This window comes from Panthera leo, chromosome E3 (genome assembly GCF_018350215.1).
Source record: "Panthera leo isolate Ple1 chromosome E3, P.leo_Ple1_pat1.1, whole genome shotgun sequence".
NCBI lineage: Eukaryota > Metazoa > Chordata > Mammalia > Carnivora > Felidae > Panthera > Panthera leo.
Window position 1 is genome coordinate 25,303,656 of NC_056694.1, and position 16,119 is coordinate 25,319,774.

The 16,119-nt window shown below is 43.8% G+C and overlaps 2 protein-coding genes across 9 annotated transcripts in view; one reads left to right on the forward strand and one right to left on the reverse strand.

Moving 5' to 3' along the window:
* Positions 1 to 16,119, reverse strand: part of ACSM5 (acyl-CoA synthetase medium chain family member 5) — a 185,331-nt gene that overhangs the window by 13,158 nt on the left and 156,054 nt on the right. For 6 of the 8 annotated variants that reach the window (XM_042921777.1, XM_042921776.1, XM_042921779.1 and 3 more), the window contains 6 exons: positions 10,903 to 11,236; positions 10,151 to 10,415; positions 8,526 to 8,744; positions 6,204 to 6,414; positions 3,431 to 3,638; positions 1,314 to 1,457 (listed from right to left, as the gene is read on the reverse strand). In XM_042921777.1, coding sequence (XP_042777711.1) covers positions 1,314 to 1,457; positions 3,431 to 3,638; positions 6,204 to 6,414; positions 8,526 to 8,744; positions 10,151 to 10,415; positions 10,903 to 10,982 — 1,127 coding nt within the window. In that variant the 5' untranslated portion in view covers positions 10,983 to 11,236. Of the gene's footprint in view, positions 1 to 1,313; positions 1,458 to 3,430; positions 3,639 to 6,203; positions 6,415 to 8,525; positions 8,745 to 10,150; positions 10,416 to 10,902; positions 11,237 to 14,397; positions 14,486 to 16,119 lie in introns of those variants that run through there. The other 2 variants (XM_042921780.1, XM_042921782.1) reach the window with 2 other exon arrangements.
* The window catches only part of PDILT (protein disulfide isomerase like, testis expressed), a 42,837-nt gene continuing 41,200 nt past the window's right edge, over positions 14,483 to 16,119 (forward strand). Inside the window, exon 1 of the mRNA XM_042921786.1 lies at positions 14,483 to 14,675. The gene's annotated coding sequence lies outside the window, so the exon portion shown is untranslated. The remainder of the gene's footprint in view (positions 14,676 to 16,119) is intronic.

A 16,119-nucleotide genomic window follows, 5' to 3' on the forward strand; every position in this document is an offset into this window, starting at 1 on the left:
ATGCTTCTAATTGTTCAGGCCATAAAACGAGGCCTCTCTCACTTCACATCAAACCTGTCTTATTAGGCCTATGTTCAAACTACATTCAGAATCTTGCCTCCTCTCACTTCCCCTGCGGAAGCCTCCCTCCACCTTTGCCTCAATGCACTGGCTTCTGAAGTGGGCCTCTGCTTCATCCTTTGCCCCCTACAGGTTATTCTCAACCCAAACTCCTGACAGATCCTTTAAAAAAGCAAATCAGGTCACATCACTCCTCTGCGCAAAATACGCCAATGTTCCTCAGAAAATTAAACATAGAATCACTGTATGATCCAGCAATTCCACTTCTGGATATATACACCCAAAAGAATTTGGGTTTGAATAGATGTTTATATACCCATGTTAATAGCAGCACTAGTGATAACAGCCAAAAAGCAGAAGCAACCCAAGTGTCCATCTTTGGGTGACCGGATAAACAACACTGATATGTTACATACGTTGCAATATTCATTAATGAGCCTTAAAAAGAAAGGAAATTCTGACACACGCTACAACATGGATGAAACCCGAGGACATTTTGCTAAGTGAAATGAGTTAGACATGAAGGGAAAAATACTGTATGATTCCACTTATAGGTGATTCCCAGAGTAGTCAAATTCATAGAGACAGAAAGAAGAATGGTGGGTGTCAGGGTTGAGGAGGGAGTAAATGGGGAATTAATGTGTAAATGGGCAGTTTCAGATTTACAAAACAGGAAAGTTCCAGAGATGGATGGTGGGGATGATTGTATAACAATGTGACCGTCCTTAATAACACTAATTCTACACTTAAAAAGGTTAAGATAGTAAATTTTATGTTATACATCTCTTACCACAATTAAAAACAAAAACAAAAACTCTCCAATGGCTTCTCACCTTGCTCAAAGTAAAGCCCAGGCAAGGCCTTCTGATTCTACCTGAGTTCACACTTTGTTAGCTCTCTGACTTCATTCTTCTTTTTTTTTTTAAGTTTATTTATTTTGAGAGAGAGAGAGAGAGAGAGAGAGAGAGAGAGAGAGAGAGAAAGAGAATGAGCAGAGGAGAGGCAGAGAGAGAGAGAGAATCCCAAGCAGGTTCTACACTGTCAGCTCAGAGCCCAATGCAGGACTCGATCTCACAAACTGTGGAGATCATGACCTGACCCGAAACCAAGAGTCAGACGCTCAACTGACTGAACCACCCAGGTGCCCCATGTTAGTTCTCTGACCTCACTTTTGCCACTATGCCTCTTACATTTCTCTGGCTCATTCCCTACTTTCTGTTACTTGACCTGCCAGATGAGCTGTCCCCTGGTACCTTCCACTGGCCACAAAACCCAGTCCATAGCTGGCCTGGGAGTGCTCAACCATCTTGGGGGCCCCAGTAGTGCCACTTGTGAAGTAGATGGCCAGTGGGTCTTGACTCTTGGTCCTCACACAGTTGTGCTCTGTGGATGCCTCGCTGTAAAACATAAAAATCCTAGGTGGTATTACAAGTAGTAAAAATAGTCATAATAACAATAATATTTATAACAACAATACTGGCTACCATCTTATTAAATACTACCTGTGAGGCACTGTGCTGGAAGCTCCAGTTGGCATTGTCTCTGAGCCCTACAATCACCTCATGGGGTAGGTACTATCATTATAACCCTTTGCAAATAAGGAAATTGAGGCTCAAAACTGGTGAAGCAACTCACTCAAAAGAGCCTGTGCTCCTCCACCTGGGCATGAGGACTCTCTGGTGAATAAGCACATTTCTGTGTCTATGCCTCTGCACATTTAAGGCACAGCTTTGCCCTCACCCCAATTCCAGGTAATTTAGGGCTGAAGGATTCCCTAAATTTGTGGGTTTGAGATCTGGGTAACTCCTAAAGTTCTGTGATCTGGCAAATCTTCTCACCCACTGGTTCTCAATCCTGGCTGGACCACAGGGGCATCTGGTGAGTTTTTAAAAGAAATCCCATTGCCCAGGCTCCACCTAGAGAAAAATAGAAGCTTTGATGGTGGGCCTGGGGCACTAGGATTTTTTTTTTTTTTTTTTGGGGGGGTATATTTTGGTTTTTTTAAAAGCTCCTCGGGTAATTCTAATGACAGCCAAAATTGAGAATTCCTGGTCTAGGCCAACCCAACAGCTCATCAATATCATCTGGGCAGATCTCTTACAATACAGATTCCCAGGGCCTTTGCTCAGGTACATCTGGTTAAGTAAGTCAGATGTGGGAATCTGAATTTAAAACAGTACCCAAAGATAAATGGCCAAATAAATAAGTAAAACAAAATAAACAGAATTTTCCATAATTTTTAGTAGAAAGTTTGCATTCTAATATAGGCAAGAACAATCTAAAGATTATTTACCATGTCCTCAAACTTCTAAATATATCTTTTTTACTTTACTACCTACACGTGCTGAGTATTTTCTGTTCAAGTTTCTGCTGATAATCATTGCAATGAAATATAACGTAATAATATATTATAAAAAATGTCACATATTGGAAATATAATATTTTTGAAAATACAAGATAAATTACTTGCAATGCATGCTTGTGGGTCTTATAATCCTAAAAATCTGTAACACATTTAAGTGAATGTGGCACATAGTTCTTTTTCAAATAAAGCTACTGATAAGAGACAAATGTTAATATTAGTAAGAAAAGTAAAATAAAGTGAAACAACACCCAGGTGAATGGGTGGTAGTTGGTCTGTGGAATGTGCATGTGTGACTTCATGGTACAGGCCTCTGACAGGGCCCCTTTTTGTTTCTGCCTCTGATCAGGACAAAATCTCAAATGCCAAGGTAGGCTTCCACCAGGGCATTGCTCAAAGGCAGATGGCTTTTGGTTCTGTCTCAACCATCACGTAACTACTTGTTAGCATCTTGCATAAGTCACTTTACTTTTCCAGTGTCAGTTTCCTTACCTGTAAAATTGGGTTAAAGGGTACTTCATAGGGTTTTTTTTCAAGTATTAAATAAGAGCACCAAACACAATGCTTACACAAAATAGATGTTCATTACATCTTTGGTGCATGAATGAATGTAGGTAAATGCTCACCGAGCACAATGCCTAGCATACACCAAGCACTCAATGCATGGCAGCTATTATTATATTACTAATTGACCACACACTATGTCCTAAGTGCATCATATGGGTTATCTAGTTTACTCTGGCTACCAGTTCTGTAACCACTAGCACCATGACAGAAGCAAAAGACACCCAGAAAAGCTAATGACAATTCTAGTACTGAAAAGTGAGTGACTTTGAAGGATCTTAAGGCTGGGATTAGGTCTCAGGTCCACGTGATCTCCACAGTTGAGTGCTCCTTTCTGGTTCACTCTCTTCGTGTACAATCAGCAATACACTCCATCCCCTATTACTTAAAGGGGGAAAACCTTGGCCTCATCTTTATGCTGTTCTCTGGAAAACCCCAACTTACCGGAGGAGTTCCCTAAAGTTCATCCAGCCTGGCCGACTGCTGTCTGACACCAGCAGCTTGGTCTGAAGGGAGGGGCAGTCAGCACTAATGGCGTCGACCCGCGGAGCCAGGGAGTCACTGGTGATAATGGACTTGGCCCTGGATGCCTGCAGCCTGTATTTGAGGTCCTTCTCCGTCAGCTGAGAGACACCCGGAATCATGACAGCCCCTGGCACCACACAGAGAGGGGATGTTGACTGGGCAGCAGGGGAAGAGCCCTGTGAAGAAGTCCAGACCCTGATAGTCACATCAGAGAAAGGAACAGGAAGGGACTGGACAGGGTTGGAATGCCTGAACCGGAAAAGGTAACAATAATGACAATAATGGAATCCAGAATATGTTTATGGAGCACTTACATGTGCTAAGAATTTACATGCATTATTTCATTTAATTCTCACAACCCTGATGAGTAGGTGCTATTTTTATACCCATTTTGCAGATTCAAACAACAACAACAACAAAAACAACAACTAAGACTTAGACCCTTATGCCTTAATTAAATGAAATAACTTGCCCAAGATCACACAGCTAACATGTGGTAGAACTGGGATTGTGAGTCTAAGAGGTGGTAAACCTAAGGGTCCAAGATCTCAAATACTGTTTTAGAAATGACCTAGCTCCTTGGTTTGCCATGCCTTCACACAAAAGGCTACAATAAATCCTAGTGTTGAGAGTGGATCTCTTGGGGTGGGTGGTGGGAGGGTAGGTACAGTAGGTGGGAGCTTGTATAACATCAACCAAAACCACTTCTGAATGCAGCTGAGTCCATCTCTTCCCAAGGGGAAGGGATGTGGAAGCATAAAACATGGACAAATTTTATCAGACACCTGAAAAGCCACCTGAGTATCTCAGAATGGAGGTTGTAAACACCCACTGAGCCCAGCACTCTCATTTCACAGATGAGAAGAAAGAGATCCTAAAAGAATGGGTCATCCTGCCATGGCCAGTGAGTGAGGACAGTAGATAGAGGAAGGGGCCAATCCCAAATGGTGTTAGAGCCAAACCAAAGTTCTCATTACACTTCGCTTTATCTCCTAAGCTTTTACAGGTTTTAAAACCCAGCATGAACACTTTGGGAGGTGAATGGTATCTCTTTACTTCATCCCTCTGCTTTAGCTATTTCCAGAAGTCTGTCCCACCTGGAGTTGTGTGTGCTGTTTTGGGGGCCCAAGCAGATGGTGGACAGCTAGGGATGTCAGCAAGAGAAATGAGCCTAACACCATAGACTAGAAGACCAGTAATAAGTGCATATCAGGAGAACATGGCAATGTGAGAATATAAGGACATCCAGCTTGGGGATCCTCTAAAATGTTGGAGATGATGTTGGACTTGACATGGTCATGTATGATGTAGTCTTGAACTATTTTATTTGGACATCAAAGAAATGGGTGAATCTGCACAATTGGGGGAACTGGAGACATTTAGATAACAGGAAAAATAATGAAAATAATACCCCAAAAAGAAGTTTTGATCATGCAAAGTGCCCAACACACTGCCGGGCACATAGTAGGTCCTCAAGAAAAGCATAAGGGCTCCTTTACCTAGGCTCTCATTTAAATAAACCTTATATGCCATGGCAGGATATGGAGAACTCCCAAAACCTGTGGGTCTGTTTCTTTTCCTCAAGCTGGATGTACTATAATGGTGCTTATTTTTATATTTTGTGCAAGAGTATATAAAAATAAAAGTAAAGTTCCTGCCTTTTTTTTTTGACAATCCATTCACAAAATGGTTGACTAAACTTGTTTGTATAGAAAAGCTAATTCTCTGGTATGAGTTTGTATCCCCCTCTGTTTTGCAAACATTTTTTGTAAAAACATCCATATTTCAGACAGTGTTCTATGGACAGGGTTGGAGGGCATGGACAACCTTTCAAGTGGTGGAAAGTTCCCAGTGGGTGGAGAAACCAGCTCTCCACCAAAAGCAGTTGTCTTGCTTTTGTAAAGTCAGCATAAAAACTCCAGCCCTTTCAATAAGAGCATCAGAGGGTCAGCAGAGGCCCTCTGGGTTCTATTGATGGTGTCCTTTTTCTGCCTCTGCTCCTGTGCTGGAAGAATCACCCCAAGAAGATCAATGGTCCATTGCCTTGGCCATTCATAACAGCAGGAGGAGGAATCCTCAAGGGCTAATCTTATGGCTTTGATTATTTTGTCCTTCTCTTTCTTCCCTTGGCAGCTGGTAGATGCTGTGGTGGTGAGAGCCATAAAGTCTAAGAGTGAAAGTAATGTAGATTGACTAGGAAGATCTCTCACGCATACTTGCATTACTCTCCACACGCTCACAGCTCCCAAACCATGACCAGCAAAAAATATGTTCGGTTTGTTCCACTCAGATTTTTTTCTAAAGTTTATTTCATTCTCAACAGTTTTTCTTCCCCCATAAAAATCCAGAGTTTTCTATTACAAAGTCAGAAGTGCTGGAAACACTGGCCCTCATTCACACACGGAAACATCTGGCTGGAGTTGAGAAGCAGTTGCCCCCTTTTGATGAGCCATGTGAGCTCTGCTATCTGGCAGTCACTAGTGCTCCCTACCGCCACACACCCACCTGCTTTCCTCAATTACATTACTACCTGGCCCCCGTGCTCAATCAAGTTTGTGACTGTTAGGCAAAGGGGAAGTAAACAAAACTCCACGTAAAGTTCACTTTGCTCCATCTCCCAAACCATGTGGACTCTGCAAAACTCTGGTAGGTGTGTCGGCCCCAAGTGGTAGCCTCAGCCCTGCTCACTGACCTGTCCGTATACATGCCACGCTGACCAGCCACCATTCCGGGAGCCGCGGGAGCACCAGCATCATCCTGTCCCCAGGCTGAAGGCTACACGTGTCCCTCAGCACATTCGCTGCCCTCCTGGACTGCTGCCCCAGCTGCTCAAAGTTCCACTTGACTTCTGCTCCCGCGCCATTGACCCACCAGAATGCAGGGATCGGGGGCCTGTGTCCAGCCTAGATGGCAGTGTAGGCAGAAAAGAAAAGGAAAACATTTGTTGATGACTTTTGTTTGCTTGTTACTGTTTTATTTGATTTTGTTGCAATAGTGTTTAAATTCAACACAGTGTTCAACAGTGTTCAAATTCAAAACAATATGGAAAGATGCATTGAGAGGCTTCCTCCCATCCTTATGCCCATCTGTGTTGCTCCTCACTTCACCTGCCTCAATGAGTAACCAGTATTATTAGTTTCTTGCATATCTGTTCAGAGTTTCTTTAGGCAAACATTAAGTATATTCTGTTTTCCATACCACTTTTTTTAATGCAAAAGGCAGCATATGATTCCTACTGTTTTGTGTCCCCTTTTTTTGAGATATAATTCTCATACCATAAACTTCACTATTCTGAAGTGCACAATTCAGTGGTTTTTAGTATATTCCCAAAGTGCTGTGATCATTGCCACTATCTAATTCCAGAACATTTTCATCATCCCAAAAAGAAACACTGTACAGATTAGCAGTCACTTCCTATTCTCCCCTCTCCCCAGCCCTTGGCAACCACTCATCTACTCTGTCTCTATGGATTTGCCTGTTTTGGATATTTCATATGGATGGAATCATAATATGTGCCAGCACCACTAGTTGGAAAGATTATTCTTTCCCCACTGAATTTCCTTGGCACTTGTGTTGAAAATCAACTGACCATAGATTTATGGGTTTATTTCTGGACTCTCAATTCTATTCCATCCATCCATCCAGATCTATCCCTATACCAGTGTTACACTGTCTTTTTTTTTTCTCACACAGGAAAAAAAAATACAGTTATTACTATAACTCTGTAGCAGGTTTGAGTCCTCCAGGGTTGTATTTCTTTTTCAAGGCTGCTGAGGTTATTAAGGGTCCCTTGCATTTCCACATCAATTTTTGGAGAAGATTTCAGCAAAGAAGTCCCCTGGGATTTTGATAAAGATTACATTGAGTATCTAGATTAATTAGAGATGTGTTATCATTTTTTTGAAACATTATACTTTCTGCTTCAAGGGCAATTAAGTTTAAAAAACGTACAATTCAACTTTAAAAAGTCAGACTTCAGGTAATCTGCTAAGTGCATACATAATGTAGAGGGTAACATTTTCTGGCAGTCCTTGTTTCCCTAAAGTTGGAGTTCATCAGATGTGTTTTAAAATTCTCCCAAAATTGTCACGAGGCACACGTTATTTTTACATAATGAAGTAATATCTCAGGGGAATTCTTACGGAGATTCATCCGAATCTTTAATGAGTGTTTCTTTAAGAAACACTCCCTGATCTATTCCAGCCTTTGGTAAGTCTCCAGAATTTTAAAAAGTAGATTCTGACAATTTTCCCAAGGTTTTTCATTGCTGTTGCTTTTATAGAGGATAAAAGTATAGCAAATCCTGATTCCACCATTTTTGCTGATGTAACCCTGTTTGTATTTATCATTGAGAGAAATCTTCTAAGGACAATGCCAGGTTGGAAAAAGAGCTCAGACTTTGTAGACAGAAACAGGCCCCGGCTCCATCTTCTACATATGCTTCCCAGGTGGCAGATGGTATGACTCCCATTTGATACATGCGAAAACTAAAGATGAAAAAAAATGGATGAAAAAAATCCAAAGAGCTTGGTGCATTTATCCAAGGTCACACTTCAAGTGGATGAACCATGTCTATCTAACTGCAACCACCTTCATACTTTACTATACCCACAAAAAGTATACTTTTAGTGAATCCACTAATGGTGTTAGTTCCCTCATTGTTTTTCTTTAAACAAGCTCTTCTTAAAGTTAACATAAACAAATTGCTTTGAGATAGTTTATATTCTCCTGCTCTAAATACAAAGTTAGCACCTTTAACATAAATAAAAAGCGAACTATAACATGCAGACAGAGGCACAACAGACACATAAGGAAGGGAAAACAAAGAAGGACGCATATGAACACAAACACAAAAAGAAATCCAGATAATCAGTTCCTAAAACAGTTTAAATTTTAGGACTTGCAAAACTCCTAGGTCAAAATGTCCACCTATCTTGTAGCTCTGAGTCACAGTGGGGTTCCAGAGGGCAGACTTTGATGCCCAAGCTGGACACTAGGACACAGTGCGCCTCACCTTTTCTAGCTGGCTCCACATGTCCAGTACATCGTGAGCAAAGTTGAAGTACTCAGGCACTGGCTGCCTCCCCAGGCTGATTGCTTCCCAGGTGGCCACAATGTCCTGAGGGTCAAGTAGAGGTGGTGGTTGTCCATGAGGCCCGCAGAATCCCCGCGCACTTCTCAGCACCTTGAGGACTCGTCCTCTTAGCCATGGCATCATGTTATTGCTTCTGGTCTGTCACCAAAGAGAAGAGATAGAGCATCATGCTGAATTCTGGGCTTTGTGGACAGACTGAGCTTGAGAAGAAACCTGTGGTCAGCCCTGATGGTGACTACAGTGCACACCGACCTGTAAACAGAGTCTTGGAACTCAGTCTTAGTACCACCATGTGATTTTGGCCATTTTTTTCTGAGTCTGAGGTCCATCTCTTCCACCTCTCACCGCCTGTGGACCTCTGGGGGTCTGAGGTCAGTAACTCAGAACCCACTTCCCAAGGCTTCCCAAGCCCACTTTCCCAAGATAAACCCTGAACTAGCTGACAAAGACAAGAAAAGCTTTAGAGCAACACTGCACAATAGAAATATATTGTGAGCTACACCTGTAATGTACAATTTTCTAGTAGCTTCATTCAAAAACATAAAAAGGGGTGAAATGAATTACAATAATATTTTATTTAATCCATGTGAAAGGTGAAATAAGATGGGGTCATTATGTCAAGGGGTTTTAAAATGAGTCTGGAGGCCATTCAGGAGGTGGGCCTTAACGTTCACACCACACCAGTGGAACCATGAACTTTTGAACTGGGCCAAACCACAAATATTCCAAGGACTCAGCCTGAATACCTGTTACAGTAAGAGACTTTGTTTAGCCTTAGCAATCAATTATATTCAGTCAAGATCAGTTTTCTTCCGCCAACATCAATCAAAATTCGTTGTAAGCAATATATAGAAGCATTCCCTTTTGTCTTTAAAAATCCTTGCCTGTTGCTCCCTGGAGTGGGGGTGAGGCACTATTTGGGTTCCAGCCCTAATCTGTGTTCTCTGAATTGTAATTCTGAGACACCAAATAAACTTTTTTTTTTTTAGCTTTGCTCTTTTTTTTGGTCAACACCAGCTGTATCCTATAATTTCAACATGTAATCAATGTAAAAAGAAATTACTAAAGAGATAATTTACATTTTTGGGGGGTGGAGGTGGAGGATTGTAAATCCTCACAATCCAGTATGTATTTTACACTTACAAACACCCCTCACTTTGGACAAGCCACATTTCAAGGGCTCAACAGCTGCAAGTGGCTGTGGCTACCATATTGGACAGGGCAATTTTCAGTGTCTTGCTACTCAAAGTAGCAAGATGCTATGGGACAGCAGCATCAGCACTCCTGGGAGCTTGGGAAAACTGCAGAACCATAGACCACACCCTAGACATGTGGAATTAGACTCTGCACTTAAAGGGAGCCCGAGTGAGGTGTGTGCACTTGGAAGTTTAAGAAGCAGTGGCCTAGAGGCTGCATCCCCAGATGCAGTTTCTTTCCACCAAATTCCTTTTGGTCATTATAATAGTAACAGAATATGGTAATGTAGCTGCCAGAGACTAAAAGTTTGAGCTTCCCACCCCCAGATTCTTTTATTAAGTTCTAACCTCCAATGTGATGGTAGCAGGAGGTGGGGGCCTTTGGGAGGTGATTAGGTCCTGAGACCCCAGAGAGCTGGCTTGCCCCTTCTGCTTGTTGAGGAGAATGCAGACCCACTTTGCCAGACCCGCTTTGTCAGACCTGCCTGGTCTGTGAACCAGGAAGGGGGCTCTCACCACACTTGGAATCTGACTGCTGCACTTTGATCTTGGACTTCCCAGTCCCCAGAACCATGAGAAATAAATGTTGTTTGAACCACAGCTGCCAAAGAGACTAAGACAATAACCAGCAATAATAATGTATCACAATTCCAAGAAGAATGATTATAATTGCCATCTACAGAAGACTTACTGTGTACCAAGGAAGCATTTGGAAGGCGCTTTGTAGATGTTATTTCCTTAAATCCTTACAACTCTAGGATCTAACTGTTCTTTTCTCTGTTTTACAGATAAAGAAAGTGAGGCTTAGAGATGACAGACAAGTGACTTGCAGGTCTCAACTCCCAGAGATGCCCAGGCCCCAGCCTCTGTTGTGGCCGCCAGCCCTGGGGCCTCAGACTCCCCTCCTCTGACCCTCTCCCCCCATTCCTCAGCTCTCCTGAACTCTACCCCAAGCCTTTTCCTCTGCCTCCCACACCTGGATTCCTCCACCCCTTGACAGCTGATAATTACAGTTCCCAGGCCTCCTTTCCCAGGGCACAAGGCCATTTCAGGCAGGCCTCTTCTGATACCTGTCCTTGAAAGATTTCTCTCTATAGTACCTTGCTCTTGAACCCAAGAAATGCAAAAGGGCTTCGGTGTTCTGCTTCAGCTGAATACAGGCTTTAATGCCTATAAACATTCAGGTTCCTCCAGGACTGCTGGAGAAGGCAATCTGCTGACTCAGCCTCCCACAGGGAAGTTTGGCCCCAGATGCAGCCAAGAGAGAGCAGAGCCTGAAGCCAGCAGAGGACAAGGTAACTTCAACTGGCCAGCAAGCTTGAAGCCTGTGAGTGTGGCTCCACCAACAAGTTTTTCTCAGAGCTCGCAGGGCTGGGAGATTAAACTCTAGCTCTGGTGGAACGTCTTCCCTGAAAATTCAGGTCACCACGTCATCTGAAAAGAGAACAGGAAATTTATTATGTTTTAGCAGAAAGAATATGATAGTGACAATAATATAAGTCAAACCATGTTCCTTTTCTGCTCCAAACCCTCCAAAGCACAGAGACAAGAAAGTACATCAGTAGTTGCCTGGGGCTGGGTATGTGAACAGGGAATGACTACAAATGGACACAAGGGATGTCTTTGAGGTGATAGAAATTTTTTATATCGGACTGTGATCACGGCTGCACAAATCTGTAAATGACTAAAAATAATAGCAATAGTAACAATGGCATACTTGAATGAATTTTATGGTATGTAAAATTAAATCTAAAAAAAAGAAAAAAAAAGTTTTTTTTGTTTTGTGTTGTTTTGAAACCTCCTGTGTCTCCCTGTCTGGCTTGAAGTCCAAGTCAAAGTCCTGCCAGCAGCTGCAAGGCCCCACATGATTTCCTGGCTCTACCCTCCAGCCCCCTGCTAGCTCTGTTCCAGCCACACTGGCCTGCCTGCCCTTTGTTCTCCCTGCTGCTGGTTAACTGGATCTCTGAGAACAAGAGCAAAAAACATCTTGTCTCATAGTGTTTGCCAATATCTGTGGTTAAATATTCCCACCATGGCCAATTTCAATCAACCAAAGTTTTAAAAACCGGCTTGCAAAGTTCCTGATTATTAACTGTCTCTGGCACACCCCTGAGAGCTGGCTCCAGCCCTGCTTCCTTCCTTGTGCTCGCTGGCTTCTCTGCCACGAATTTCCTTTCACAGGGTTCACTCACTGTCTCACCACTCACACACAGGCCCCTGCTCAGCATGCCTTCTGCCACGGCCCTAACCCCAACTGGAACCTTCTCCCATCTGACACTTCCCACCTTCCTTCTCTGCTTGATTTTCCTTCTTAGTGTTTATCACTTTCTTTTTTAAATGTTTTTTTTTTAATGTTTATTTATTTCTGAGAGAGAGTGAGCGCGCGCGCAAATCGGGGAGGGGCAGGAGGGAGGCACAGAATCCCAAGCAGACTCCAGGTTCAAAGCTGTTAGCACAGAGCTGGACATGGGGCTCAAACCCGTGAACCATGAGATCGTGACCTGAGCTGAAGTTGGCCACTCAACTGACCAAACCACCCAGGCGCCCCAGTGTTTATCACTTTCTAACATTCGATGTATTTTATAAAAAACATTTTTTTCCAGTTTTAATACGAAATGATTGACAGATAAAATTCTATATATTTAAGGTATGTGGCATATGCATTACATAAATGGTTACTACAGTTAAGCTAATTAATACAGCCATCACTTCACCTACCTGCCATTCAATATTTTCTACTCATTCACTTTTGCTGTCTGTCCCCTCCCCCAACCCACACATGCACACTAGAATATCAACTCCACCAGAACATGGATTTTAGATGTTCAGCCATTTCCTCAGGACTTATAACAGTGCCCTGCCACACTTTAAGAGTTTAATAAATACTTGTTGAGTCAATGAAGAGTAAATGAGAATTAACATTTAGTGAACATTTTTCGTCTGCCAGTCATTGCTATGTGCAGCAAGTACAAATTGACCTCTGATGTTCTCTGACCTCAGATCACCTTTCTTCCTTAGCACTAGAAGTGGTTCAAAGTCCTTCCGATGGAAAAGGGGCTATGAGTGCCTCCTGGAGAGGATGCTTAGGCGCCAGCTGCCTTGCTTTGCAGTGGTTAGCATCACACTGGGTGTTCATCCTCCACTGTGTTTTGTTCCCTGAGGCTCTGGCTTATTTCCTGGCCAGGCTGCTGTTGCCCCTTCCCATGGAGGCAGCTCCTCTTCCTCCCTGCCAAGCATGGCCATAGCAAATCATCTCTTTGACCTTCAAATTCCACTTCCTCAGTGCCTAGGCCTCTCATGGGTCCCAGGCAACTGCTCTTATCTGCAAATCTATAGCCAGATCTAAAGATACATTCTCTAGTCTCAGGAAGGTGGATGGTCAGATGACCTGCTTTTCAGAGGACCTGAAGTCAATTTCACTGCTATCCATCAGTATTTGATAAGAATCCAGCCACACAGAACTGGAGGCTACAAACTCTGACAATAATTCTGCTGCTACTGCTAATAATAACTGCCTTTCATTTAGTCATTCAACAAACATCTTTAAGCACCTATTAGCTGCTAGGCAAAGTAAAGTATAAGGAATTTAAAAGGTGATTACTACTGTGATGAAAACTAAAGCCTAGAAAGAGACAGAAAGTACCTAAGAGGATTGGGGAGGTTAACGGTTTTAAACAAAGTGATGGGGAAAAGGCCCAGGCTGAGAAAGTGATGTTTGAGCAAAGACTTACAGGAGATAAGACAGTAAACCTGGGTGAAGAGCCGACTATAGAAGAAACTGATATGGGAAACAAAGGCAGAAGGAAATGGCAGATAAAACTGAATTTCCTTATAACCTGCAGCCTGTTGACAAATACTTAAGGCAGGCAGAGTAAAAGTTTCTCAGGGAACTCCCTGCTGTCTTAATGCTAATGCTTTGCTGGAGGGAAAAACAACCTTAGGGTGACAGTAGCTAGGCCTCCAGTATCCTGGGAGTCTTCTTTAGCATATGAACTCCTAAGTATATAACCAGTCTATCCACAGGGTCCTGGGCAGCTCTTTCTGCCCAAGGGTTTTGTCCCCTGGCTTTAATACAATCACCTTTTTGCACCAAAGACATCTTCAAGAATTCTTTCCTGGCTGTCAGCTCCAAACCCCATGAACCCCCCATCACCCCAAAACCTCATCAGAAACCACGAGTGCCCCTGAGGCGGGAGAGTGACTGTCATATTGGAGGAGCAACAAGAAGGCCAGTGTGGCTACAGCAGGGAGTGGGAGAGAGGCTAGGAGAGGAGACAAGGGCCAGCTTTCTGCCCTCCAGGTCCCTTGCAGCTCAGTTTGGCCAGTCAGCTCCGTTAACCCTTCCAACAGCTCTGTGAGTTCTATGCTATTTTACACATGACAAAACTGAGCCTCAGAAAGGGTGAGCGACATGCCCAAGGCCACCCAGCTATTCAGGGACAGAGCTGGGATTCCAATTCCAATGTTTAGACACTTCTGTGCCACCCTGTGCCACTCTTGGCCGGGATGTATTTTGTTTCTGGTGCTCCCTGTGACTTCCAGCCCCACCCCTGTGCTTGGGCAAGCTCCTCTCAGCAAGGGTAGGGCCTTCTTACCCAACAATGGCCATTCTTCTCCAGGGCCACCCTGGTCTCCAGAACCCCAGAATGTGGAACACTGCTGCTCAGGCTCCTGTGGTTCCTGTGTGTCTGGGAAGGGTCTTCATTTCTGCCTCTGGATTTCTTTAGGAAACTCGGCGGCCTCCGGGTCCTACTCTGTCACAAAGGGAAACCAGGAGTCTGTTCTTCAGGCCACGACTTCCCTCCTCAAGTGCCCCGGAGTTTGCTGCCCCACCTCGGCCTAGTGGGCCTGCATGTAACCAGACTTCCTACAGGTATGGGCTTGAATGAAATGGCAATTCTGATGGATGGGTCCTGCCCTGGCCACATTCCTTCTGCCAGGATGATTAAAATTTAAGTGTGGTTTACTGCGAAGATGGCTACACATTAGTATCACCTAAAGAAACTCACCGCACCCCATACAGACCAATGAAATTACACCTAGTATATTTGGGTTCAAACATCAGTATTTTCTTGAGGTTCCCCAAGAGATTCTAATGGGTGGTAATGGTTGAGAATCACTGAAATACACTGTGGGGTTTATGTGAGAATTAAATTAGATCATTTGTTTATTCATTCATTAAAAAACATTCACTGAGTTCCAGATCTGGACAAGGCACTGTTCTAGGAGGTGGGAAAACAGCTGTGAACAAAGGCACTTACAGGAAAAAGTTTAGAAATATAAACTGTGGAGCCCCTGGATGGCTCAGTGGGTTAATCGTCCAACTTCAGCTCAGGTCATCACCTCACAGTTAGTGAGTTCAAGCCCCATGTCGGGCTCTGTGCTGACAGCTCAGAGCCTGGAGCCTGTTTCGGAGTCTGTGTCTCCCTCTCTCTCTCTCTGTCCCTCCCCTGCTCATGCTCTGTCTCTGTCTCTCAAAAATGAATGTTAAAAAAAATTTTTTTTAATAAAAAAATAAAGCACGTACACTCAGAAATAATAATACAGGATTTGAAGCAAATGGGGGTGATGTGGCCGAGAATGCTGGAGGCAAAGGTAGTGGGGAGACAGAGTGGCCTGGGAAGACCCCCCTCAGAGGAGCTGGTGTTAGGGACCTGAATAACCAAAAAAGGTTACAGATCAGGAAAAGGGTGTTCCAGGCAGAGGCAAAGGTCCCAAGCAGTGTCTGCCTTAGGAGAGAAAAGGAACCGGCCTGGCTGACATGCTGACATAGGAGGGAGAGCACAGGGCTGAGGTCACAGGAAACAGGATGATGGAGTCCTGAGACACCACCATATTGGATGTGATGGCAGGCCCCTGGCTTCTCCATAAGACAGTGATGTGATCTAAGCTGTGTTTTAGAAGGAAATCTCTAAATTCTGTGTGATGAATGGATTGGGAGGAGAGCAAAAAGAATATAAGTAGAGAGGAGGCCACTGCTCCAGCTGGACCAGAGACGATGCTGACTGGGACAGGAGGCTCTCAGTGTTGGAGACCAGGGACATTTAGTGCTCAGAGCAGTGGTAACTGGTAGCAAGGCCCTCTGCATTAAATACTCTTATTCTTATTTATTCTTATTCATAAGAGTTTTCTATGATGGCACTCCTCCCTGTGTGGGGGTGGAGGGTAGAGGCTGGATCTAGGCTTGGAATTGGCTGTGGCTGGGGCTGAGGGTTCCCCAGAGGGACACAGAGGAGCCACCAGGATTATCAGGCCAGAGCGGTGGGTGCAGGGAGAACTGGGGTTCTGGACAGGAGCAGGGGTCTGGGTGGGGTTGA